The following is a 27,730-nucleotide window of genomic DNA, read 5'->3' as shown; positions in this document are numbered from 1 at the left end:
TCATCCTCTTCTTTTGTCTGTGTGTGTGTGAGAGAGTGAGTGAGAGACTGAGAGAGAGAGAGAGAGAGAGAGTGTGAGAGAGAGGGTCGGTCGGTCTGTGTTCGGTTCTCCTCTTCATTTTCTGTCTAACTTGGTCCTGCTAGAGTGCCCAATTTGCCTGTTTTTGCGGGTGCCCTTGTGCTTCAAAATGCCCCTTTTCCCAATTTAGTTCAGATTGCAGAGTGCCCAATCGCCACAATCGCTGCTTTTTTTTATGTCTTTTTCCTACATGCCCACTCGGTCTTTTCGAAGATTTTTTCACATAATTGGCTCTGTCTTCATCGCTCAAAAAGCCGTCTTCAATGGGTTTTCGTCCTGCTCCTGCTGTGCAAACGTCCTTCTGATCTCTGAATTATCTTTATTTTCTGCATTTTTCAAGGCAATTTTGTCTTCTTGATCTCCACATGCTTTAATTCTTAGGGGTCTTAATGCATTTTTATGGTATGCGGCCGTTAGACATCTTTTTGTGCCTTGAACCTGTTTTCTACTTTGTATGTTGAAAAGATAAAGGCCTTTCTTTGGCTGTTTGGGAGCATTCTTTTTTATATCAGAGCCATGGGCAATGGGTAAGCTGAGGACAAAGACCAGTTCTTCAAAGGAAGAGATCTAAGGCAAAAACTGGCAATTCATAATCAAGTGGCCAAGCACGTGACTCAATTCCATGGTCGTTCTAACTGCTGAGGCCGTACCATGCAGTGGGCAGGAAGGTGAGTACAGTTGAAACTTTTAGATATAGCACTTTTCCTATGAAATCACTAAGTTTTGAAACCAGTCAAGGCTAGGCCATTGGTCCTTGTGTTTACAGCACCCTAGTAGGCATTTATCCATGGTATGCATCAACTATCACGAAGATTTGCAAGAAAGCGTATAAGCACCCTTCACTATTGTTGGCCCTTCACTGTTGTGATTTTGCATCTTGATGGTGTGTATCTACTTCCACGAAGACTCTGCAAGAAAGCATACACACTTGAGATTTGTTGGCCCTTCATTGTTGTGGTTGTTGGTTTGATTCATTTCCTCACAGGACATATGTGGAGCATGAGGTGCAGGTCACCATCGACAAACTTTGGTTGGGGTTCTTGTCCGTTTCGGCCACTTGTTTTGTTTGATCCAAGGGCGTGGATAGTCTTCCCAAAGTCCGGGGAAAGTGTTTGAAGTTCTTGCAAGTAATTTAGGAACTGAAGACTGTACATATGGGATAAACAGCCCATGTAAATTGAAATGGAGGCACGGGGTTGGAGTAAAAGGTTTCGATTTCCTGGTTATGATGGGGCTTTGCCTAAAGCTATGCGCTCTTCACGGGTATGCCTAAGGCTTGTGTTGTGTTGTGTTGTGTTGTGTTGTGTTGTGTGTGTGAGAGAGAGAGAGAGAGAGAGAGAGAGAGAGAGAGAGAGAGAGAGCTTGAGAGCTTGTTTGTCACCGTATCTGTGATGCTTTCAGAAGCGAGGCGAATATCAAAGAAAATCAAACAAGCCCCCAAATGATTTGAGATTTTTTGAGCTGCTAGCGACAGTTGCAGGACAAATTCTACAAGAGAAAGATATGCATGAAGGAAATGCAATGACACAGAATGGCTCTGCAAAGGAGCTAGGGCATGTAGAAGAGAAAAAGGATGGCTTTCCAGACTTTAACTCACAGTATCAGCAGCTTGACGTTCTCGACACACATATGGGTGTAATTGAAAAAGTTTTTAATAGTGAAGATCATCAAGGTCCATGCACAGCACGGATGATCGAAAAAGATGTGGAGAAGCTAGCGCCACACGGAGCATCCAAGGGGGCAGTATTGGGTGGAAGTTTATTGAACTCAAGTGTCTGTCTGCAGAAGGTAGAGAATGTGCTCACTGTGGATCCGAAGAAAGCATTTAACATAGGGGATTGTACTGAGGAAGAGGCTGTGGATACACTTGAGGACATTTTAAGGTCTAAGGTAAATGGATCAAGTCATATTGTCTCTACAAAGACAACCCCAGAATTGTTAGATCCAGTATACCTTAACACGCATGCGCATTCTGACGGTCATGAAGAGAGTGATACAAACTGTAGTCATTTCAGGGGAAGGATTGTGAGAGAAGAAAAGAGTTCCATGACTGCACGGGATTCATCATTGCAAGATGAGAGTCCTCCACTTGTGAGCTCTGGCAGCAGTGAAGAAGCACTGACAAATGTACATACAAAATTATGTGGCATGTTAAGTGAAAGGCCTTTAGAAAGGCATTTAGAGTTTAGGCAGGATTTATTTCGCTTAAAAGCGAGAGATGATGACGATAACTTTTCAGATTCAGTTGTCCCAGAGACAACTTCACCACCAAGGTTTTCAAGGCAGTCGTCTGCAAAAGCTTTACAAGCAAAGAAGTCGCCACATGGATCTTTTAAAGGGGAAACCTTAGTACCTGGATCCAAAAGGAAGTGCTTTCAAAATGAAGGTACATGACATCAATTCAGATTTTTGTGCGTGCATGCGTGTGTGTGTGTGTAATCTCATCAAGCACAATGCTGTGTATGTGTGTAATTTCATTGAGCACAATGCTGACATGGCAGACTTATCTCGTTTTTGCAGACGATACCATTGGGAAAAGTGACAATAATGTTCTGAACTGCACTAGACAGTGCAAACCAAAGTGGTTACAAGAAAAAAAGAAGAGGCCCACTTCTGGGTTTTCTGCGTTATGTAGGGATCCAGACCAGTCAAGCACCCTCAGATTTTCTGATTCAGATGGTGAGATGCCTCTTTTAGCTCTGCTGATTATTAATGCTGAGTTCATTTAATTGTCTACAGGGTTAATTAGCTTTTGCTCCATATATATTATCCTTGCAAAAGATTTTGAAAAAGCACCTCCTTTTTTTCACACGAATCATACATGTTAACATATAGTACCATATGCAAATACAGGTTTCTCTAGAGATATTTATCAGATCTGCTGCTCATGCACTTTGTGATATGACTTTTTGGATTTGGTGCCAAGTTAATGTTAGTAGTCATCTCATGTATGTATATATACACCAGCGTCTCTGTTGTGGGTGTGCCTGCCCGATTTAGGTGTTTTCTCATTTTTCCCCACTCTCGTTCTCAGATTTTGTCTTCATCTCCGCTGCATATTTTGACATGGTATCAGAGCTCTAGGCTCTTGATAGATCTTGGGAAGTGTGTGAGCAAGAGGGGGGCTGTTTTGTTGCTGATTGGTGGACTGTTTTGGACTGTTCGGAAAGAGGAGAAGCAAGAGGAAGGTGGACTGATTTATTGGACAGCCACTTGCAGGTTTAAGTTCTTCTTTTTTCCCACCCACCCACCCTTTTCAGTTACACCCCTGCAATGGCAGATCTACTTGAGATGGTTGAGAAGCATGTGAAGATCCCGACACTCCCCACGTTCCCAGTGGACCATCAGTTGGACGGGAACAACTACGGCATATGGAAGGTAATGATGGAATCTGTTTTGGAGTCTTACGACCTTGCTGATTTCATTGTTGTTGGGGTTCCACGGCTGGAGTTAGAGGAAGGGGAGCTACCCTCGATTCGGAAGGAATGCGAGGCACATGCACAATTGTGGGATCGTGTCAACGCTAGGGTCCATTCCTTCATTTTTCTCAATTGCACACCGCAGGTAATCAATCATATCAAGCATATGACGTTGGCCAGAGTTATATGGGAGCATTTGGCTTCTCTCTATAACAAGGTATCGCCCATGAAGAGGATCTCCTTGGAAGTACAGATGCGGGTTATGAATCCTGCAAAGTCATGGATGATGCGGGAGCACATTAACAAGTTGTAGGCTGTTCAGCAAGAAGTTCTTCAGGCTGGGAAAGAGATATCGTTGGAGGATATAGCCATTACGTTGTTGTCGCATTTACCCTCTCAGTACTCAGCATTCTACTCTTCTTTGATTACCAGTGTGGCAGGCTCAGCACCATCACATGGGAGGAGCTTGTGTCCATGGTCGTGGACCAGGAGGAAAGATTCATGAACCCTCCACAGGGCGGAGGTTCGGAGGCCTTAACTGGCCAGTGGTTGAAAGGCCGTAACAACAAGGGTAAAGGGAAGGCTTCATCAGAGAAGTCTTTTGAGAAGATGTCTGACTCAGACCGCGAGAAACTCAAGGTAGAGAGGATCTGTAATGATTGTGGCAAGAAAGGCCACTATTGGAGGCAGTGTCCCAAGCGGAGCACCGAGAAGGGTGCCAAATCCTTAGTAGCAACCGTGAAGACTCCAGCTTTTGTGCACATGGAGGTTATGGACACAGATGTTTCATTTTCTTCATGGAGGGAGGAGGTTGGAGGACTCTCCGCTACGGATACTCGGGAATGGATTCTAGACAGTGGTGCTTCTTCCAGACACATGACTCCTTTCCGTTCGGCTTTATAGGACCTCTGCAGGTATTCTGGTCACATTCTTACTGGGGATACATCCACTATCCCAGTTCACAGTGAGAGCAAGTTGGAGATAGTTCTCGATGGTAGAGGGGGGAAGCATTCCTCCCAGGTGTTGTATGTTCCGTCACTTGGTTTTCATCTGTTGTCAGTGCTTAGGTTTGCAAGACTGGCATATGGGTGGAGTTTGATGAGCATTTTGTTGCTCTCCGGGACAAGGCAACAGGCCAGGTAGTCTGGGAAGGCGGAGTGGAGAATGGAGTTTACAAGCTTTCAGCACTCTCTCTCCCAGGTCCTCAGTTTTGTGATGAGCGGCAGTTTGGTAATGGCCACTTAAGTGTGGATACGTTGCAGGCACGGGCTTTCCGGGACCAAATGGTGGATGGCTTGCCAGATGATGGCAGCAGTTGGCAAGAACTTTCCAATACATATGTTGGAAGTTTTTGTGTTCGTCAGTCAGAGGAAACTTTACAGGTAACCTATGCTCTGATATCTTGTAGCATTCGGTACAAAGAAATTCCTGTAGTTGAGGAAGTTCTTTCCACGGAGACCTATTGGAAAGCCGGGCAGGTGGCAGTTGATTACTTGCAGAAGGAGGTGGATGTTACACATTCTCTAGGCTTTGTGGTTCCGGATTCAGAGGGGGTGCTTTACTGTTTTCCGAAGGCCTTGAGTGGTCTTCAGCAGGTTTCTAGGACTTGGCATCCCACCGTAATAGAATGGTTCATTGATTTGGTTGATGCATACCAGATTGAATGGGAGCTTCCTAATGAGGCTGTTGAGTTTATGTTTGCAGAGGACTCTTTAGGAGGCAGGGTTGCGTAGCTTCTGGTTTCTGTAGCATGCGAAGGATCTTGGACTCTTTTACACAGGAGGGGGATTGATGGATGGAGTTTGACTCCACGGATGGAGTGACTCATATTGGGGAGGAGAGCCAGACACGAGGACCTTGACATCAGGCTATAGTTTTTCCCTTGGCTCAGGAGCTGTAAGAGGCAGCCATCTATTGCCTTGTCGTCGAGGTAGAGTATCGGGCTCCTTGTGGTGCTGCTTGCGAGGTGGTGAGGTTGTAGAGGTTACTTGCAGGATTGGGTTTCCATTGGTGGAACCCATGGTCATCTAGAGGCATTTTGTTCGTGAAAAGATTGTTGCTGATGACATCTTGCTAGAGTTTTGTTTGACGGAGGACAGTGGGGTGGACCTCTTCAGGCTTTGCTCTGGCGGCACTCCAGCTCACTGGGGTTGGTTCCACATCCAGCTCACTGGGGTTGGTTCCACATCCAGGAGCTGAGAGGGGGTGTTAGCAGTCATCTCTTGTCTGTGTATTTACACTAGGGCCTCTGTTGTGGATGTGCCCGCTCGATTAAGGTGTTTTCTCATTTTTCTCCACACTCCATATTTTTCCCTATTTTTTTTCCTATTTTTTTTGCTATGGGAGGCTATCCTGTGCATGTCGGCTACCTCTGTATGCTGGCCGACTGCATGATTGTGTGCTCTGACACTGGCTGAATGCTCTCTCTGCTGCTGGTCGACTTCACACGTGCTGGCCGACTGGAGATGTTGCAGTCGGGTGTCATTATGGTTGCTGTCGGCTGTTCTATTGCTGGCCGACTGCTCATGTGGGGCCATATAAAATGGCCCCATGGCCCCCCACTCATTGTATTGGGTATTCCGGGTTTTCTCTTGTGTATATAGTAGAGTTACACATCTCTCTCTCCTTCTCCATTGCTGTATAACTTTGCAGTGCACTTGCTCTTGTGTTCTCAGATTTTGTCTTCATCTCCGCTGCATATTCTGATAGTTAAATGTAATAGCATGCTTGCTTTGGAGTCTGGATCCTAGCTGCATGTTTGTAAGGTCTAAATGCACACATAGACATTGCTAGTGTGCCTCTGCAATGTGCTCCTCAGGGTCAAGTTGAGGTCTAGGTGCTGTCATGTTGTCTATTGATTTCAATATTTTGGGGTATAGGACATCTCATCTCATCACTCTTGTGAATTTAGAGGTGCTACGGTGAAGAAAGTTTCCACAGGCCATGAATGAAAGGGGTCTTTGGAAATCCTTGGGGAAGCCTGATGGTCCAAAATGAAATTCTTCTTTCTCCGCTTCTTCCTATCCTTTGTGGTCTTGAAAAGGGACAGGATGAGGTTCTATAGCTGGCTTCTATATCTCTCAGAGCTGTATAGTCTCAAGGAGGAAGAGACCTAAGCATCTCCTGGCACGATACTGAATGAAGAAAGAAAGGGACTCAAAGCCTTTTGGTGGCATAGCATATCAACCCCTTGTGATGGAAGATGCGTGGATGATAAGCCAATGGGCTCGTAGCCCAGCAGGTGAGGACTTGTGGCTCTGGGAGGGGAGGTCCCAACCTCAAATCCCGGCAGGCCTCCATTGGTATTGTGGTTGCTTTGCGGCCTCTAAACCGGCCTCAGTCTTCACACAAAACCAAAGGGCGGTGCAAAAACAAACTTGCATACAAAACACTTCAACACCTTTGAGGACCAAGAAAAGGAAAGCAAACCGAGGGAGCTAGAGTGCTCCTACAAACAGTACACGGACACCGATTGGCCCCAAAACGCAATGGCGCCCCATGTGGTATTTCTTTAATTGATTATAAGAGAGCTTTGATTACAAAAAGGCTGGAAACTCAGTCGTCACAGGAGAATTCCTGAAGCCTGCAAAGGCCCTGCATCATGGCTTCATATCCACTCGGCATCCACAAACAAGTCTAGCCATTGTTCACATCAAAAGACTCCCACACATTGAGTCACATACAGAAGCTTTCTCCCATGATCAGGGTTACCACAACCATCCATAGCCCCTCACCCTATGAACATCACACCCTGACACATCCAGTGCTCTTGCATCACAACACAAACTCCCAAACTGTCTCCCAAAAGAGATCTCGCATCACAGCACAACATGCTATACAGTAGACACACCTGTACACTCCCTCTCTACCTTCCAAGGGTACTAACCATCTCTGTCATGGATTCCCGTGTGCAAGGCGTGTGCAAGGCTATACCAAAAATGTGTCCACTCCTGTGTCCGTTGCCTGCATGTGACCTATCGCCTGGAGAAACCCAAATACATGTTTCCACATGAAACAAAAACCTATTTCAGCAAGCATTGGGTGACATGTTTTCCCATGAAACATCTGGTCTGGCCCAGCATGAAACCCATGTCCTATTTCCACTTGAAAACATTCTCGGCACATAGTCAAATATCATGCCAACACAACACACAAACAAAAGAGAGAGCTCTTACTGAATATGTCTGGCTGTATTTCTGCCCCGCAAATATGTTACATAGGTATGCCCAAAACTGCAGGTCCCTCTGTTCCTTCCAAGCAAGAAGAAAGCAATCTGCGCCATGGGTATGCACCTATGAGAGCTTTTGTTGCTCCCATGCCAAGAAACATAACCAGGTTACTTGTACTTGCAGCCAATAACCCATGTACACAGAGTACTTGCAGCCAAGCAAAACAGCCCATAAACAGTCTCAAAACAGCCTCGGAATTGCTCATGTTCGTAGCCACATGCACTGCCACGAAACAATCCATAAACCCTTTCCAAAACAGTCCTGAACCAAAGCAAAAAGAAGCTGAAAGTTCCATCAGTTGAACGCCATCGACATGATGTCTATGTTCAAGAGAAACCAGCACCCTCCCTTCTGCAAAAACACGCCCCCTCCAAAAAGCACCATTGTTGCTGGCGTTTCATAGCAAGCAAGGGATGGAAAGAGAGAGTACATCCTCCTGGCTGCCTCAGCTCGACCAGGAAGAACACACACACACTTCTCTGCTGCAGCCCGTCTCCTGCTGTTCAGCCAATAGAGAAGCGCATCCAGCCCTCTGCTTTCTGCAGTCCAGCCAGCCGGCGTGTAAGTGCTGTCCAGCGTGTAAGTGCAGTCCAGCCAATAAGAGGCACTCTGCTTTTTCATCAATCAAGAGGCGCTTGGCTGCCATGCCATCTGCTCGCCCCTCTCCAAGTGAGAGAGGGAGAAAAAGCCCAAGCGCCTGTGCAATCCCCTTGTTTTCCACCAATAGAGAGGCGCCTGCAGCAGCCCGCCAATCCCTCCTTAGAAAAAGCACACACGTGGCCCCCAATAACAGCTTATGGGCCACATTTTCTTTCATAAAGAGTATTATCAAGTTTTTAAAGGTTTTTAAAATCTTTTGTCCCCTCCCCCCACATGGGGTTGTGAAAAAGAGACCTTAAAAAAAAAAACCTTGAGTCCTTTTTGACTTTCAAACCGATGCCATTCACACTGTCCACCATGTCCCCGTGCACACCTACATACTGTCTAGAGAAAAACACAGGATCGTGACAGCGGCCACAAGTCATAACGCCTTAGGGTGGGAAGACCGAGCCACCACCTGGCGGGTACCAAAAAAGCTTGCGAATACAGAAAGATCTACTCAGAAAAAAAAAGATGCATGAATGAGGACAGGGCTAGTTGTCCAACCTGTGTTGTGGTTCCAAGCGCTCGCATCCTTTGTAGGTAACCAGCTGAAATGTAGCAATGCTTCAAGCACACTTCCAGCAGGTCCAAACAAAGTCCCCTCTTTGATTCACTAGTTAGAGTAGCAGCCATGTATGGAGCACAGTTTTGGGCTGTAGATCTCACATCATGCTATTGGAGTTTGAAAGAGAGAATACAAGTCATGGTGCTTTCCTGACACACATGAGCAAACCCTGCATTCCACGCTAACATCACTGTAGCAAAGTTTGCAGCTCTCCGTCTCCACATAGATGCTTCTCCGAGAATGCTAGGGATATATAACAAATCACATCCCCCCCCCCCCCCCCCCTTCTCTAGGCTTGCCTTTGCTGGTTTTGTGAGGAGTTCTGGGACTGAGATCTCCACTCCTAGGTATGTTTATCTCGTCATCACTTCCAATTCTTAGCCCGCAAATGTTATATAGTGTCTTTTTGCATCCCTGACAATTGGTGTGGAAGACCATGACCTTCATCTTGCCAAGGTTGATGGACAAGTCCTGCTCCTCTGTAATGAATGGAAGTGTTTCTGCAACCTTTCTATGTTGTCCACATACAATAGATTAGAAACTATCATCTCAGGTAACGTGTATCATGGAACAGAATCTGTCGATGAAATCTGTGTAGAACCCCCTTTGAGAGAGAGAGAGAGAGAGAGAGAGAGAGAGAGAGAGATTAAATGTGTCACGTGCACCTTGGACTGGGGTACATAGTGATACATTGGCATCATCATCAGTGCAGCATTTTTTTTCCCTGGAAAGAGACCCTTCTTTTAGTTAATGAAAGAATGCCACAAGGGCTGAATACAACCCCGAAGAGAGCTAGCCACTAGATACAAACTCTCCTCATGTACAGGGCGGGGATCAAATAATCAAAAGAAGGGAACGAAACACTTCTCCTCCGGCTGGCTCCTCTATGAGGAGAAGGCTATCTCATACAGGGGGAGGGGGGGGAACAACCACATAGGTGGTCTGTAATGCCAAGTGGACCATGGGGTCATCACCTCTTATCTGGGAGAAAGGGTCAGGCCGCCAGAGCCTCAAGAAAGCTTCCCGCCACTTTCGCATGCGGTTAGAACCACCTTGCAACTTCCATCACGGACTGCGGAGGGTATGCACGATGTCGAGCGAAATGCTCCTGATGGACTCAGCAGGCGGTGTGTGAGTACCCTTGATGGCTTCGCTGCATCTAGCTCGCCAAATGTGCCAGGCTGCAATGCTATTGCAAATCTCACATCCCTGGCATGAGCCCGGTCGCCAACGGTCAGTAGATGGGGCTGTGACTGGTGCTGCCGAAATGCGGAGGTGAGAGACTTGAAGGGCTAGCCCCCCACCATCCTCCTCAGAAGCCCTGACCACCTCAGCCTTTGTGGCCCAAGCTACAGTGTCCAATGTAATGATCCAGGTGGAGGCCCTGTCCATCGTGAATATGCGAAGAATCCACAGTTGAAACTCGTGGTGCCTGGGGGACTAGGGCCTTTGACACACTTGTTGATACCATCAATGCATATCAAAACATTTAAACAATGGCCACGGCCTTAACACATATCCATCATCACTTTGGATAAAACATAAAAGTTGGACAAAACATCCACAAATGTTGAAAGTGGAGCTTGCACATGTGACACCGCATAGAGGCCAGAATGGGCCGACCCCCCCCCTTGAGTATTTTATTACCCAAGGAGAAAATATAATGTACAAGCTTTGAGGGCTTTACTCTTCCCATGGGAGATGCCGGATCATCTATATACAAATCATAACACAGCCCAACATGAGGCAACCATAAAATTCAGCCGTCACATAGCTGTAGAAATGCCGAGCCAACAATATAAACCATATACCTCCGTGTGGGTACTAATTCTTCTTGAAAAAGCACGGGTCTTCATGCAATAGAGCTGGTATAACAACTCTCCATTCAGTCGGTACAAGTACAATGGCTGGTACAATAGGTACAATGGCTGGGACATCAAGTACAAGGGCTGATATAGTAGGTACAATGGCTGGTACAGCTGGTACAATGGTTGGTATAGCTGGTACAGCAAGTACAAGGGCTGGTACAGTCAGTACAGTGGCTGGTCATAGTTGATATAGTGGCTGGTACAGTAGGTACAGCAAGTACAAGGGTTGGTACATCCAGTACAATGGCTAGTAGAGCAAGTACAACAAGTACAAGGGTTGGTACAACAAGTACAATGACTAGAAATCATAATAAATGATTAAATACCCTTGCCTTCAGTATTTCTTCACGATGGAAGCCTCCAAAACAGTCCCTAACAGCCGGTATTCTTCCATGGACAGCCTTCAAGAGACAGAGAAAGAGAGTAGCCATCATTAGGGCAGCTTGTAACGGTGGTAGAGGCTAGTGTGCAGCAAGAGAGCCTCCATTAATGAAGAGAGGGTGCCAATTTATAGATTTGGGGCTCCCATGAGTGAAAATGGAAAGAGAAGGCGATGATGACAAGTGGAGAGCCACACAATAGCTGAAGTGATAAGTTTGAGGTCATTTGTCTCACTTTGATCCACTTTTTGACAAGTGTGAGGCCACTTGTCTCACTTTGGTTCACTTTCTTGCCACATGTCCCAATCTAAGAGATGGGTTCTTCCATAAACTTTATCTCTAAAAATATCCCAACTGGTAGACATTCTGTCATAGGCACTTTGGCAACTCTTGGTATCTGCTCAATTCCAGATGTAATGACGCGAACAAATTTCCATTGCAGTTAGGCAAAAAATAGTAACTCTCCTAGATTTTAGGAGTGTGATCCTTTGTATTTTGGGATGATTTCCCATTCCCAAAGCTTGTACTTTCCAAATATTTAGACATCCTGGAGTCCACCAGACCCCTTTCATACTGCGAAATGTCCAGGTTGGTGATAGCAGCCATACTTGCTGAGTTCAGTAAAAGTGACTCCAAAGTACACGAGTGTGTAACATCCACTAGGCTGACCATGTAGGTGAAACTTAGTCCAGATGTGAAAAGAGGAGATGTGTTGAAGACCATAACCTTGGTTTTTCGAAGGTTTACTATGAGATTCCGTTGTGCACAAAGTCTTGTGATGTGTCAAGATGCCTTTGAAGAGACTTTGGAGAATTTGCAATAAGCACAATGTCATTAGCATAAATTAGTATGGAAACAAGGATGCTTGCAAGTGATATGCCTCCTCCTCCTTCTCTGCCAATGAAGGTCAAAATCTCGTCGATGTAGAGGCCAAAGAGAGTGGGAGATAGTGAGGAGACAATGGGTATCCTTGCTTTACTCCGATGATAGTAGAGATCTCCTCTGATAATCCTCTTGTCATGTGCATGCACATGTACATGCTAATCTCAGGACTAATCCTAGCGTGCAACTAGATAAAGAAGGATTAAGAACCAGATAGAACCAGGATTTTGGAGCATTGATGTTGTCATGTGCACAGAGTGTATCTACCGTATGCTACACGCACACAAGACTAGCTTCGAGGCTTGGGAAAGTTTGGAGCTAGGCAAGCTGATTGGCGAGCAGGGCTAGGGATAGACTGACGGGCGGGTACCCAAGTATGGACGGGCGGGCGCCCAAGTGTGGATGCCAGGTGACCGGCCAAGAGCCTATAAAAGGGTGGCCAAGGTTGGTTAGTTGATTCATAGTGTCTCGCGAGTCTTTGTGAGAGTTCTATGGTTAGGAGTCTGGATCTAGCTTCATGCAGCCGAGGCGGGCAGCAGTCTTAGCTCCTTGGCGGTATGGGACGTCATGGGGTAGAGACTGGTCGGTACATCTCGCTAGTTAGCTCAGCTCGTGGCTCGGTGGGGACAGCCAAGACTTGTGGGTTTTGCTTGTGGCTGTCAAGGTTGGGTGGTGAGTTAACCCCCTTCACGTTATTTGGCTTTGTTTTGCAGGTTTCGAGTCTTGTTTTAGGAGCGTTCTTCGAGGAGATCCTTGGGGATTTGACAGTGGTATCAGAGCCAAAAAAAAAAAACACAAAAGCAACACAAAAAACATATGCTTTTTGGGAGGCCTATAAAATACACCTAAAGTGGGCTTCTTGCCACACATCTCCTCGTACTCTCTAGCAGTCTTCCTTGCTTCCAGCCAAGATTTTCTCTCACTTACCCTCTTCGCGATGTCGACCCAAGAATCGGAGATGGAACCCATACCCGAACGTGAAGACCTACCGGCTATACTGAGGCCGTCGATGGCGATCTTCTCGAAGATTTTATAACTAAATTTGATTTTCAGGAGTTTATAGCTTTCAAAGCTTCTTTCTCGGAACGTCAGAAACAAGTCGCCGCGCAATTGCAGGCTTTACAGAATTCTCTCTCTTTACTGACAACTATTGTGTCTACTCTCTCGGGCATGGATACCTTGGCATCTGCTTTAGGCCCCCACATTACTCCGGAACAGTTTGGAGGTGAGCAAAAGCAGCTTACCAAGGAGATTGTGGACACATGGCTACGTAAGTGGCAGGTTCACTTCCAGTTTCATCCATATGACGATGGCAAAAAGATTCAGTTAGTAGCAGGTTTCCTCTCGGGCAAAGCTTTGCTCTGGTGGAAAGAACTCAAACCTAAACCAACAACCTGGGCACAGTTTGAAGAAGTCTTCAAGAAAGAATTCCTCAAGGAGGAGGATGACTACGATATCGTTACTCAGTTTGCCAGTTTGACCATGATCTCGCAGAACCTCACTTATGAGGTCTATCTCCAAAAATTTAGAGACTTGCAGATGAAAGCTACGAAGATGGATTCTACTACTCTTTTGGGTTTCTTTGTAGCCAGTTTACCCGACTCGTACTGTTTATAGGTCAAAAACAACAAATGCAAAACTTTGGATGAGGCTATTCATTCTGCTCGAATTTATGACGATACAATGGTCTCTTCCAAAACCAAACCCGTGGACCGAGCAGGGAAACAAGCACAAAATAAAGTTCTCCGCGCCGATGGCTAGCACGACAGAAGGAAAGTCTTCGGACCAACCTTCGAAGAATTCTACTTTGACTTCAACAAAGAAAAACCTTCTCCTCAAGGCTTTGAAGCTCAAGAAGGAGGGACGTTGCTTCATCTGCGAAGAAAAAGGACATATGCGTAACGAGTGCCCGAAGAAGAAGAGTGCAAAGACCAACGCAGGACCCAAGATGAAGGCGGCTGACCAGTTGTTAGCCGACCAATTGTCTTTGACAGGTACTTCAATCACTGTACTTTCTCGCCCTAGTTCATGTTTTGATTGTATGTTCAACTCTAAAGTTTTTGGCTTGCATGATCTTCTCCGAGTTTATGGAGAAGTGAATGGCCATAGAATCCATATTCTTCTGGACCCTGGTAGCTCACACAACTTTGTTAATTACAAACTTGTGTAGAAATTGGGTCTGGACACAACACCTAGTGATCATACCTACGAGGTACGCCTACCTGCTGGTCGGAAAGTGCGGGATCGGGAGGTGGAGAAACTACTGATCCGGATTCAGGACTACGAAGATATTCTGGGGTGCACAAAAAGATAAATCTTAATTTTATGCATATTTTGAATAAAGAAAAAAGAGGAATTCCTACCATATTCTAGGTTTAGATATTTTATACAAAAAGAATGATTTTTATCATATAATTCCTTGTATTGGCCCTTAACATGTGCTTGTTTGCTACGTCTGGTTGTGTACTGGTCAATCCTTTTAGCATCTCGCTCTTGGATTTGGCAAGTTGCAACCTTGCATAGGAGATGCTCACGTGTTGTGCAGTGTTCCTCGTCATACCAATCGTTTTGGGGCATGATGCCGGTAGGGGGTCTAGCGGTGCAACTAGTGGATGGAAATGTGGCTATGGTGGAGGTATGTAAGATTGTGGTGAGTTGAGAGGTGAGGTTGGCTAGTGGGAGATTGGTGTCTACATTTGTTAGATGTTGGTGGAGATGGTCGGAGTAAGTCGAGTCCCCATCATGGTGGACGTGAATCTGGGTGTAGTGGGGGGAGAAGTTGAGGCTGAAGGTTCAAGGAGAGAGAGTCATGGTCGGCTCCAAGGGGGCGGGTGGGAATGGTGAATGCATGTATGGATGTGACTAAAGCCGGAGATCCCATAATGTAACCGTTGTACTCAAGCCTCTGCCATGTGGGATGCATGTAAGAGCTCTCGAAGAAGGCCAATGGGAAATCCTGTTGAAGATGGCTAAGCCATGTGTGGTCTTCAGCCCAAGGAACTCTTTCCTTGGTGTTGTAATGTCCCCTTTGTCTTGTGATACCTGCGGAATGCCAATCTCCTTGGAGTCTATCTCCTACATGGTCGGCTCCTCTTGGTCATAGACAGATGCTTGCTTGCTTTGAGTCTTGGCGTTGAAGTCCGCTAAAAGGAGAACTTCACCCAAGCGTGAACTCAATGATGTCTGCATGGAGGGGATAAAACTGTTCTCCCTCCTCTAGAATAGCATATGAGAACTTCCTAGGTGGGAAGTAACAGACTGCAATGTGTATACGTCTCTACATGGTGACGTGTAACCTCACCCACATAAAGTGTGCCTCTGTCCCTATGGACTATGGTGATCATGGGTTGTAGGTGTGTTCAGAATAGTACCGCCGCTCCGCCAAACCCGTGTACCCCCATCACATGTGTGTGTCTCCTCTTGGTAGGCGGATGCCCACTCATAGCGAGAGGTGGGTGGTAGACCTCTCTCTGGGCTTTGGTGAGTCTCTGTGAAAAAGATGATGTCCCTTTCTCTAAAAACTTCCCTAAATCTCCCAATGTCCAACCATAGTGTCCCATTGCAGTTCCAAACTGCCAGCTCCAGGTGTGTGGTCCCACAGCCCTTGCGCCCCTATTTGGGATGCCGCTCTATGATGATGACTTGCCCATCCCTGCATACTACCCACTTCCCTGCCTTGTGGGCCTCGTGCACTTTGGGCATGTTCGCCCGTGTGCACTTTACCTGGGTTTGGGTAAGATATCCCCTAGGAATATCTTCTCCCCTCGGAGAGCTGTCCATGTATCCATAAGGCCTCTCGGCTAGCAAGGTATGGGAATTTCAAGATGAGGGAGCGCTCCCGTGAGGTGTCTTGTCCCAAATGCCATGTGTCCACATAAGATTAGCCTTGGGGACATAGTCACATGGGACGCGAAATGGGGACGGGGAACGGGGACGGAAAAGATTGAGAATGGCCATTCCCTGTGACTATAGAGTGACATGGGACGGGAATGGGAACGGGGAGATGCTGCCATCCCCAACATTCCCGAGTCTAAAAATGCCCATTCCTTGTGACTATGCTTGGGGAATTCCCCTTCCTTAAGTTGTGTCAGAAGATCATGGACCTTCCTTCTCTTCTCCTCTTCTCCTCTTCCAAGGTATCATGTTTGATGGGGGTGGGTGTGGGGTGCTCTCTTACCCTGTCCATTCTTTCTCTGATTCTTGCTCAAACCACCCGCGGCCACCCTTTCTCCATCTTTGTGGCCACTAAGCCTTCTTGTAGTTTGTTTTTCAGGTTTTCAAAATTCAACCTCCTAGGCAAGGGAGGGATTAATTTCCCCTTCTTCCTTCATCTGTGCTTTGCATAGATGTAGCTCCTTCTTGAGGTCAACTTGTGCTTTCCACTTTCGCACTTCGGTTGCATGGGCCTTTTTGAGCTCTTTAATTTCCCTATCGTGTGTATCTTCATGGCATATCAGGATGTCCTTGATAACTTTTAGCCCATCTTTCGACCATCCGCCTAGGGGGTTGCTTCTCTGGCTTGAGCTAGCGAGCACGCGTTTCTCCATCTTGTCAATGATTGTTCTGAATGCAGGGCCTCCCATTTCTGGGATCTCTTCATCTCGGTGAGAGAGAGAGAGAGAGAGAGAGAGAGAGCGAGAGAGATGAATGATTATGTAGCTGCCTTGGGGGCCTGGGCAGCGTGGACAGACCAAAGCAGCGTTGCGTGGACGCCGGACAGAGCAGAGCTCCTGTGTGCATGCAAGCAGAGGCTAGGGGCGGAGGCTCATGCCATGAGAGAGAGAGAGAGAGAGAGAGAGAGAGAGAGAGAGAGAGAGAGAGAGAGAGCATTTCATTTCATTCAGACCCAAGTATTGAGTAATTCATTAGTTGAGCCTTTGTTCTTGATATGGGTTTTCTGAGGTATGATGTTTGTGGTTAATGTTTTTTCTGTGAGATCAGAGGGCAAGGTCCTACAAGTAATCCGTTTGTCAACTTTGTGCTTATCCAGCTAAGGATGCAAGTGTTGCGTCGTCTCCTACCACAACCACAAAAGCATCATGGAGAAGTGCAAAGAAAAAGTTAAGAGAACCACATGGTAGTTTCCTTTTCTGTGTCACGGAAGTTGGTTCAAATTTAGACTGTTTTGTGATGAATTCAAAAACACTAACCTTGTAAAGCTATGTGAAAAGAAATCATTAATGTGGACACAGAGTCTTCTGCAGTTAAGGTCAACATCAGGTCTTTTACAGTTCCAGAACTCTCAATAGATCTTCCTGAAACTGCAACCGTTGCAAATTTGAAGGCAAGATTTCTGTCTACAATAATCTGCCTTTGCATAGGGTTCTAGATTTGTTGGTTTAGGCATCTTTATAGGTGCAATTAGTCTCAAAGGTAGACTATATATCTATCGATAACCTGCCCTCTATGCCTCATGCAGAGAGCTGTGATGGAGGCAGCAATCAATCTACTTGGAGGAGGTTTGCATGTCCATGTTCTTCACCAAGGGAAAAAAGTTTATGATGAGAGTGCAACTCTTGTTCAGATGGGTATCTCATGTCAAGAAAGACTAGATTCTTTGGCTTTTATGCTGGAACCAAATCGAATCCCAGATACTGCTACGTGTATGGAGGACTCTCTTCTTGCTCTTTCAAATGCAACAAATCAGCCTGTGACATGGTATATTTTCAACATATCTGGTTTATTCTCAGGTTGAGATGAGATTGACAGTATTTTGTTTTCAGTTCAGAGTATCAAGAACTATGTTCAATGTGCTTTGCCCTGTTTCAATTGTTCACACAACAACCCAATAACTCTGTCCACACTTGGTTGCTTTTAGGCGCCTGGATAATATTTCAATGAACTGGCACAGTAGCCCTTACAAACACATGAATCCGGCCACCTACTTGACCTCCGAGCTGGCGAATGGCTAGAAGCATGTACACATCACACTTCAGGAGTGTGCACATGACAAATGAAATGGGCTGGATTGCCTTTTTACAGGGAAAATTCCCACCTTCCCTGCTGGTTAGCCACTCAACCTGCTGGTCGTGCTTTAAAAATTCCCCTTTTCAGCCTCTTAATAGGGGGTGTTTTCCCGTCGGCTAACCCTGGTCACTTAGGGTTCTAGTAGGCAGATTCAGGGCACTCCTAAAGGGCTCTTCCACCGCCTTCGACAGTCCAGGACAGTTGCATTTTCTGACCTATGCTTGGTGGAATGTTTTGGTGTTCAGGTTTTCTTTTGCTTTTCTTGATTCTTCTAGTCTTTTTTGGCTTCTCTTGATTCTTTTGGTCTTTTCTTTCTTTCATTTATTCTATCTTGCAAATCACTCCAGATTTTCCATTCATAAGCGTGCTTATTTTTCACATGAGCATAGAGCATCTTAGTTTCAACTTCACACTGTCTTCTAGAGTTATCCGTTTGTTCATCTCCATAGGTTATGTGTCTAGGGGCCAGATAATCTTCGAAAAAATTCTTGTCAAGCCACACTGCTTTATGTGTCCCTTGGTCTTGAAACTTTGTGGGGACTTGTCTTTCTCTTCGGTCGAAGCCGTGTTTGAAACGATGCAAGAGGATCTGTTTTGGAACCATAACTTCGGCTTCGTCCACTATGTTTGGTTCGTGTTCATTGCGTGGACAATGTAGAGAGGTCTTATATAAGGCTTCAACCAACTTACATGGAACACATCATACATGGTCCAATTGGGAGGTAGCTTTAGAGTCATAAAAACCTCATTGATCTTCTTTAGAATGGGAAAAGGTCTGAAGCTTTGAAACGACAACTTTGGGCATCACTTGCCCACTTGTTTCAACCTTTGCTTCATAATCTTGAGATATACCCAATCTCCTTTTCCGAGAAGACCACGATTGGATGCCCATTCTGTTGCAAGACCCCTCCAATAGCGATGTTACTTTCATCTGGAATGGGTCATCCCTTGAGGCTAGTGCTAAACAAGGAGCCTCAAATAATGCAACCTTAAGGTCGTTGAAAGCCTGTAGTCCAGGAGGGGTCATGTGAATACGTTGCCTCCGAGTCTTGACACCTTTTAGCAGATCCATCAGAGGTGTCGAGATGTCAATAAACTTGTCGATGTGGGTTGAATGTGCCTGGCAAATACCCACAAACGACCAATTATCATAAGCAATTTTCGGGATCTCTGAATTTAGTTTTCCGCTACCTTTGTGGGATCTGATTATCCAAGGTAATGAACCTTGTATAGATAAAACTACGATTTTTTATTATTGACATAAATACAGCTCATTGCTTTCCAACAATTTCATCACCTTCTCTACGTCAATGTCATGTTGCTCCTCTGTAGCTGAAACAATTAGTATGTCATCCAAGAAGATGAAGACACACTTGCTGATCAAGTCCCAAAGCACACTCATCATCATGCGATTAAATGTAGTTGGGGCGTTTGTCAGACCGAAGGGCACAACCACGAACTCGAAGTGGGCCCCCTCAGTTCGGAATGCGGTTTTGGGGATATCCCCGTTCACAATTTGTACGTGATGGTATCCACTTTCTAGTCAATCTTCGAAAACACCTTAGCTCCATTCAGTCTCTCTTATATGTAGTCAATCCGAGGCATTGGAAACTTGCTTTTGATCTTGTTGAGAGCATGATAGTCTACGCAAAGTTGTGAGGATCCATCCTTCTTTTAACAAGGCGGAGGTAATATGGAAACTTTCTCGGGGTTTAATACTTGGGAGTTCTTCAATTTTGTGGTCCTCTGGTCTAGATGGGGGGAGCTTAGGAGGAAGGTTGTCCCGAAAGAAAGTCTATTGGAACTGGTCATGAAGGGCCTTGCACATCTCAGAAGTACTAGTAATTGTCTGGATGGTTTGAACATAGATCACCAAACATTGTGCATCTTTTCAAATCTCTCGTTTAGCTTGGATATGACTAATGACCGGAAAGTTAGGTATTCCTGGCTCACATTTTATGATCATGGGAGCCTTGGACACATTTCGGGTAATCTGGAATATGTGCTGCTCCGAGTCGACGTCTGGGGTAAAATTGTGAAACCATTGGATCCCTAAGATAATGTTTGCACCTACAAGAGGGGCAAACATAAAATCGCGCTCAAATTCTGTGCCCTGGATAACTTATTTAGCATGACGAGCTTCAAACTTGATGCTCGTTGTCATGCTTGTGCTAAATTCCTCCACTTGCTTCTCTACCGAGGTCAAGGGGAAATGAGCTTGCCGAGCGGCCTATTCCGTGACCACATCCTTTGTATTGCCGCTGTCAAATAAGAGAACGACTCTCTTGCCACCGAGGGGCAAACATAAAATCGCGCTCAAATTCTGTGCCCTGGATAACTTATTTAGCATAACGAGCTTCAAACTTGATGCTCATTGTCATGCCTGTGCTAAATCCCTCCACTTGCTTCTCTACCGAGGTCAAGGGGAAATGAGCTTGCCGAGCGGCCTCTTCCGTGACCACGTCCTTTGTATTGCCGCTGTTAAACAAGAGAACGACTCTCCTGCCACCTATGTAGCCAAATGTCTTGAGCAACTCATTTCTCTCATACCCCTAGTCATGGTTACCTTTCTGCTTATCTTCGAGCTCCTGGTTCACCACAGAAGCTGAGTGGTAGTGTGTGCAAGGGTCTTCTTAGGGCATGTCTTAGAAGTATGTCCTTTTGTATGACGAAAGAAACATCGCCCCTCCTCTTTATACTGTTTGTGCTTCTTGGGACCGAGCTTACCACCTATCTTGCCGGCCATAACCTTCTGGTCATCTGGAGTAAGGCAAGGTGCATTGTTCGAGTTCTTGGAGCTAGAGGCTCTCGGGGTAGACCTTGATTGGGTCTGGTTCTAGCCCTTGCCATTGGTAGTGGTTGTCTTGGCCACTTCTAGCTGGGAGGTCTTTGGTTTTCGAGTGTTGTATTTCATCTCGGCACTTGCGCAAGCAAAGGTGCCTGATCAAAAGTCTGTGGTGCAAACATACTCACATCCCATTGGATTTGCATGTCTAAAACGTACAGGAATTGAGCTCTCTTATCCTTGTTTGATGTTTGTAAGTGTAAAGCCAGGTGAGTGACTTTATTGGCAAAATGGAGAATTGGCGGTATGGGAAGGGATCTCAGTGGTGATGACTAGCGGAGGAAGGGGGGGGGGGGGGGGGGGGAGGGGGTGGGGGTGGGTGGGGGTGTCGAGGTATCTTGAAGAGGTATCCGTTTCTCCAAGGTGTGTATAGAAGCCGTGCACGTCCGCATCTGTTCCCCTTTTTGCGCTATGATGCGCATAAATTCTTGGAACATGGCATTTGTATCACCACTGGTAACCTGGCTTCTTGATGCAGTTGTTGTCGAAGAAACAGTTTCTTCAGGGGTCTCGTGTTCTCTCTTGTCTTTAGAATTCGCCATAGTGGGAGTTTTTCCTTGACCGCAATAAAACCATCCACTGTGTGTGTGGGAGATGCTTCCGGTCACTTAGGGAGGCTATAAACCAACCGTCCTTCGAGGGACAGGAGTCACACCATAATAGGAGTGCAACTGGCGTCTGAAAACCAATCACAGAAGTGATTTTTTTTTTCTTCTTTTTCTTAGTTGAATCTCTTCACCAAAAGGCAAAGCTTTGATACCATTGTAACATGTGGAAGCTTACAAGTAGGATTATACTTTGATAAGGAATATGCAGCACCTTGGTTCTTGACGATTGCACAATGTAGAGAGAGAGAGAGAGAGAGAGAGAGAGTTAGAGTAGAGAGAGTTCTATTAAACCTCTTCAAAAGACCCAGTGGGTCTATGAGACCAAAAGTGATACACGTAAAGTAAACCTTAAAAAGGCTACGTGGCAGTTGGGTTCCTCAGCGAAGCGGGAATCGGTGGGCTGCAGCGCGTGTCAGAGGTAGAGTGAGCAGAAGAGTCGAGGTCTGCAGATGCTGTGGTAGCGATGATGCATTTGCCTCTGTTTCTTTTATGGGGCACTGCTGGGACAAGGCAAGGTTGAGAGAAGCTCGAGCCACACACAAGAAGAGATTGTGAGGAGGACAGCAATGGCGACGGTGAGCAGGATAAGGTCGCTGCGGGCATGCACACCACACACCACAGAGTGAGCAGTAACAAGCGAGGTTGGCAATAGCAGCACAGTAGCTCTGATACCAATTGATGGAGATAGCACAGGTGAGGGCTATGGGGGCTCATAAGCAATGAAGGCCATGGATATGGCATTGTATAGTAGAGAGGTAAAGAGAGAAAAAGGCAACACTCAGTAAATATAGAGAGAGAAAAAACACGACTGTTGGAGTGATAGTTGCTTGATTAATTCCATGAAATACAAGTACCTTTTATAAGTACAAAGGTTACCTCAGTGACATCAATACATAGGTCAACTACTCACAAATATCTAGATATTATTCAAACCCCCCCCTAAGAGGTGGTTCACACACTCTCACAATTTCTCACTCTTAAGTGTGGATTCACACACAAACTCACAGGTAAGACAGATGGCCCGTGTCCATAGAGTTTGTAGATGGCATATGCTATCATGAACTTATGACCACGGGTCATGGATATTTTGTGTGCTGGAAGCGTTGGAAGAATCTCGAGTTTCAAGAGAAACTTGATGGCAGGATGCCATATGCAAGCCTTGTGGACATGTAAGAGTGTTCCAGGATGTTACGTGTTTGTGAGTGTCTTTTGACCTAGTGATTACCTTATTTGGTCCTTTCGGACATGCAAGCAGTGCTACATGTTTGTGTCTTTTGGCCTGGATCTCTTTCAGCTGTGGGCAATAGAAGTTGGGGGATGTCACAAGCCCTTGACTTCTAGATATATTTGGCTTGGGTGTGTGTATGGATCCTATGGGTGGTGCCCATATGAGTTCAAGGGCATAATAGGATGGCCTGGGTATGTGTATGGATCATATGGGTGGTGCCCATATGGAGTCCAAGGGCATGACATGATGTTTTGGACTTATGGGTGGTGCCCATATGGACTTTGGGCAATGCTTGCATGGATATTTGGTCTTGTATGCACGGTGTACCAAGAAGGCTAGGTGATATTGATGGAGTCTGTATGGATTCCAGCCATGTACACTTGATGTACTGTGATGGCAGGTGGTTTTTTTGGTGTACAAGAGAGCATCGTGTAGCCCACGTGTGAAATTCTCGTGTGAGAAGCATGCTGTTTTGGATTGGTGTTGTTTACAGGCTGGACAGCACTGGTTTGTGACCTTCCTGGGAGTGTTCTGAGTGCCCACAAGACATCTGGTGCTACTAGAGAACTCCAGGAGCACCCAAGAGCAGTCTACACAATGAAATGGTGGAAACAGGCTGGAAGGTGCTAGACAGAAGCGTGAGCTCATGGTTCCAGGAGATGGGCTCTGACATCAAGGGGGTCCTTTTATGTGGGGCTCCAGATAGCAAGCATAGTATTACTCTCTCTCTCTCTCTCTCTCTCTCTCTCTCTCTCTCTGTCAATAGCCCCACATGGAAGTTTTCCTTGTGTGCTCAGAGATCATTCCTCCTGCAAGTCGGGGACCAGCCGTTCTATTTTTGAAAGCCACTCCTGTGACCAAGTCGTTAGCCTGGCTCCCTCTATTCTACTGTATGTATTGCCCCAGTGGATGTTTCAAGACCAGCAGGATAGGATTCCATATTATATAAACCATAAGAAAAACCATGTTTTGTCAAAAAGCACTACAAGGATATTTTTAGGCTACAAACATTCCCACTCATGAACTGGGAAGATAATTTTTCTGTACCTGTTAGAAGAATCTGGCACTGACTTGTTTCTATACTGCTATTCTTACGAAAGCAAGGGCTAGTACCATGTAATGACAAAACTGAGGCAAAAGTGACCAATTAAGGCAAAGTACGGTGCACAATGACCTCATGTAGTATCATTCTACTCATACTTCGAAGCTTACTACATGCCAGGACTCTTAGCATTCATCTGGTTTGTCCAATGTAGACGTAGAACATGAGAACCCAATTATTTGCAACGAAAAAGTTGTTCATGCATTGGCACTTCCCATTCTTTTGTTCATAGTGGCAGGTTCAATCAGCTAGTTACTAAGTTCTGATCAACATGTCCAGGTATCCAGTATTCTCTTTGGGTGATGATATGGATGGAAACAGAAGAAAGACAGTCAATAGAAAATCCTGTGTACATGTGGAGATGGATGCTTCAAACTGCTCAGGTGTGCTGTGTTTTGGGTTGGTAATAAAACCATTGTAATTTGTGTATTTTAATTTTGGAAGAAAAGATCTATCTATCATTTAAGAAAAAGGCACCTGCTTGTGAGTGAACAACCCTTCTAGGAGGTCAAATGTACAATGCAGAAAAGGATGGGGGGCTTCTCATGGCTGGCCGCTCCCAGGGGTAGATTTCATTGTGTGTGTGTGTTTGGGCGCTGGGGGGGGGTGTGTTGAGTTGGGGGGCGGCGGGAAGCCACAGTGTTGGCCGATAATACTGAAAGAAGCCGCTGTCCTCTAGGGCAAGGAAGGGGCCTGGGCAACGGCTGCGGAGCTCCACCTCGGCTGAAAATGGTTCTAGAGTAGATTCGCATGACTAGGAAAAAGGATTACGGGTCCTGCTCGAATTCCCCTTGGCTTGAGAGGCTTTCGGTGCAGGTTTGGATTAGACTTCCAGGAGGCACGTATCCGCAATCTGGCCCCTTGCAAGTCTGCTTGCGATGACCTTGCAGACTAAAGTAGTGGCATTGAATGAAGCCAATGATGCAGACAGGAGCAGGACGTCCACTTCAGTTGAGGGGGGCCTCAGTTGGGTAAGATGGAGAGGCTGCAATGGAGTCCTCCAAAACAAGGGGGAACCAGAAGCGGAATCTAACTACTGTGGGTGAAGAGCAAATGCTAACCAGTGATCAGCTGAGGAGGAAAAAAAGTGGAGCAGAGAGACACAGGGAAAAAGCGGCGAGAACAAAGTCGGAAAGGGTTTACAGGCTTTCCCTGAGGAAGGGAATAGAAGGAGCAAGGGCTGAAGAGAGAGGGGGACGACCAAAAATAAAGGACAGAAAACAGGGAGGGAGAAAGACGGGGGAAGGGGGGGTGGTGTGAGCTGGAGAGAGGCAGGAGCAGGGCCAAGAAACAGAAGATGGGGGGAGAGAGATCTGGGAGAGCACCAGAGGGGAGGAACAAGGGGAAGGTGAAGGGGGATGCATGCACAGGAGGCTGGGGAGGAGTGCACCCGGGCTTGGGGGCTGCACGCTGCTAGCAGGAAGCTCCTGTTTTCTCCGTAACAAAATCAACTATAGGTGAATATCACAGTTTAGTTTTTGTTAAGCAGAGTTGTGGCTATGAACGCATTAGTATTGGTTTAATGTGCAGCAGTGCAAAAAAAAAGTGACATGATAAGCCAACCAGGCAGGAATTTAGAGCCTCAGCAGTGTCATCCTGCTGAATCGCTACCGCCCACATCTGGAGTTCTCATTTTACACCCTGGTTTAAAAGACAATGAGGCCATGGATCTTCTGGCGGCCCAGCAGAATTTCCAGGGCATAGGTGTTGGAAAACGCCGTACACGCAGACCATTTACAGTCACCGAGGTGGAGGCATTGGTGCAGGCTGTTGAATTGCTTGGAACTGGCAGGTAAAAGCAGATTACAGGATTTTATTTTTCTTTCCCTTACAAAGTCAAGTGTGAGCATATGTATTTACAGTCTTGTGGTTTGAGGTAATGTGGTGTTACTTTCTGTGTTTTACAGGTGGCGGGAAGTAAAGCAGCAGGCGTTTGATCATGCTAGGCACAGAACTTACGTTGACCTTAAGGTTCTCTGCTTCCAATCTTTTCTTTGCTCATAAGTAAGGGTCTTTACAGACATCTCCGCTGCCTGCTGGATGGGAGGGGGTTCCACAGGTTCCCCCCCTGCCCCCCCCCCCAAGAGGGCAGACAGTTGGGTGAGATCTCCCGTGTTGACGGGCAGGGGTTATCTATGTATCTTATTATCTGAAAGAGGTTCCATGTGCCATTGCAGGATAAATGGAAGACCCTTGTTCATACTGCACATATTGCCCCTCATCAGCGTAGAGGAGAGCCTGTGCCACAAGAGCTGCTCGATCGAGTTCTACAGGTACACACCTACTGGGTGTTGCAACAGGCCAAACAGCAGGAAGATCTGGGCATGTAGCAGATCACAATGCACGCGACTCCCCAAAGCGGAGATTACCTGAATATGTACAAATCAAAAGAAAGTGGAAACAATCACATACAGGAATGCAGCTTGTATCATTCTCTCTGTTTGATGTAAACTGTTGTATATTTTCTTCCCTCGGTGCTTTGCCTTTAAGGTGCATGGAAAGCAGGGCATCACCAACTTGACTGATCTGCTTCTTTGCTTCTCATCCTACACTAAGGCATATCATTCTTTTAGAAACCTTAGGAAATCTGTCGAAACATCCTTTGTATAGTCCTGCTGCACTTGGCTGCAGTGTCTTCTTTGAGAAAAAGGACATGGGCTACCCAGTGTTCCTTTTCAATTGTTTATATGACTGCCAGACTGAACACATTGATACACTGACCTAGTGCTTGTATGACACATCGGTGTATGACGGAGCATTTAAAACTGACAAATTCTGATTAGATTGACTCCACATGGGTTGGATGAATGTAATCATTGTTTACTTCTTTTATCCATGGTTTTATTCTAGTGTGAGATGTGGATGCTCTAGAATGCACCATGTCTGATTCTCCTCTTGAATGTAGCATAATGGTTCCATTATTATGTTTCATGCAGTGTGGTGCAGATGAGACTCCATGCCTTTGTAGAAATGTTAAGATGGAAATTTATCCTTGCTACAATGACCTTGCATTCACACAGTGGCTGGGCACACAATACTTCCAATCAGCTTGGAGTCGGACGAGCTAGATTCCCTGTCCATGCTTGATGCAAGTGGCGTGGATGGGCCCCTGCTGCCAGGCAGGGAGTCGTGGTGTAAACAACTTAAGGTTTGCACAATCTTAGTGGACCTGATTGACATGAGTGTAAATAGGACCTTTTTACTTTGCACATGTTTTTTAAAAGAAAGGCTGCCTAAGGTTGTCACAATCTTAGTGGATTTGATTGATATAGATGAATAGGACCTTTTTACTTCACTCAAATTTTCCATTTCAAGCACGTTGTTGTCGGAATACGCAGTGGATATGAGAAACTGCTCAGAGCGCAAAGTTTCAAGACACCAACATGAAGAAGAGCAAACGCAGATAACCTCCAGCAGGAAAAACGCTGAAGTGTGTGGAAGAGAAAACGCAGATGAGAGATAGTGTAGGTGTCTGAACTCTGCACTATATACAGTAGATCCGGTACAATACTCAACACTAAGTGTGGGGGGGGCAAGGGGCCATTTTATATGGCCCCAGGCTGCTGGTCGGCCAGTCTAAAACAGGCCGACAGCAGCCAATGCTCACGGCCAGCACCAAAGGCACACGACCAGCAAAGCCCTGGTCGGCCAGGTGCCTGCAGTCGGCCAGGACAGCAGATCAGGTCGGCTAGTAAACAGACAAGTCGGCCAGCAACAGAATCAGCCGACAGCCCTCCACACCTCAGAAAAAATGGGAAAAATACATGGAGAGTGAGGAAAAATGGGGAAACATTAAAACCGGGCAGGCACACCCACAATAGAGGCCCTGGTAAAATGTACAGACAGGAGATGACTGCTAACACCCCCTCTCAGCTCCTGGATGTGGAACCAACCCCAGTGAGTTGGAGTGCCATCGG

The 27,730-nt window shown here is 46.1% G+C and overlaps 1 protein-coding gene across 5 annotated transcripts; it reads left to right on the top strand.

The window, feature by feature from the left end:
* Positions 1–26,645, top strand: LOC147631200 (uncharacterized). 5 transcript variants are annotated; one of them, XM_086809539.1, is made up of 11 exons: positions 1–746; positions 1,064–1,341; positions 1,480–2,464; positions 2,599–2,757; positions 17,054–17,140; positions 17,268–17,347; positions 17,483–17,721; positions 24,093–24,196; positions 25,347–25,605; positions 25,721–25,784; positions 25,991–26,645. In XM_086809539.1, exons 2-11 carry the CDS (start codon positions 1,261–1,263, stop codon positions 26,141–26,143), a joined length of 2,211 nt encoding a protein of 736 aa, XP_086665665.1. In that variant the 5' UTR covers positions 1–746; positions 1,064–1,260; the 3' UTR covers positions 26,144–26,645. The 5 variants fall into 5 exon arrangements, with proteins under 5 accessions (XP_086665665.1, XP_086665664.1, XP_086665663.1 ...); XM_086809538.1 differs by having other exon boundaries at positions 25,344–25,605; XM_086809537.1 differs by having other exon boundaries at positions 17,256–17,347; positions 25,344–25,605.
* Positions 26,646–27,730: the final 1,085 nt, after the last annotated feature.

Source organism: Cibotium barometz, chromosome 15 (assembly GCF_041138505.1).
Source record: "Cibotium barometz isolate CiBa-2024 chromosome 15, ASM4113850v1, whole genome shotgun sequence".
Taxonomy (NCBI): Eukaryota; Viridiplantae; Streptophyta; class Polypodiopsida; order Cyatheales; family Cibotiaceae; genus Cibotium; species Cibotium barometz.
This window is presented reverse-complemented; position numbering and strand designations above follow the sequence as displayed.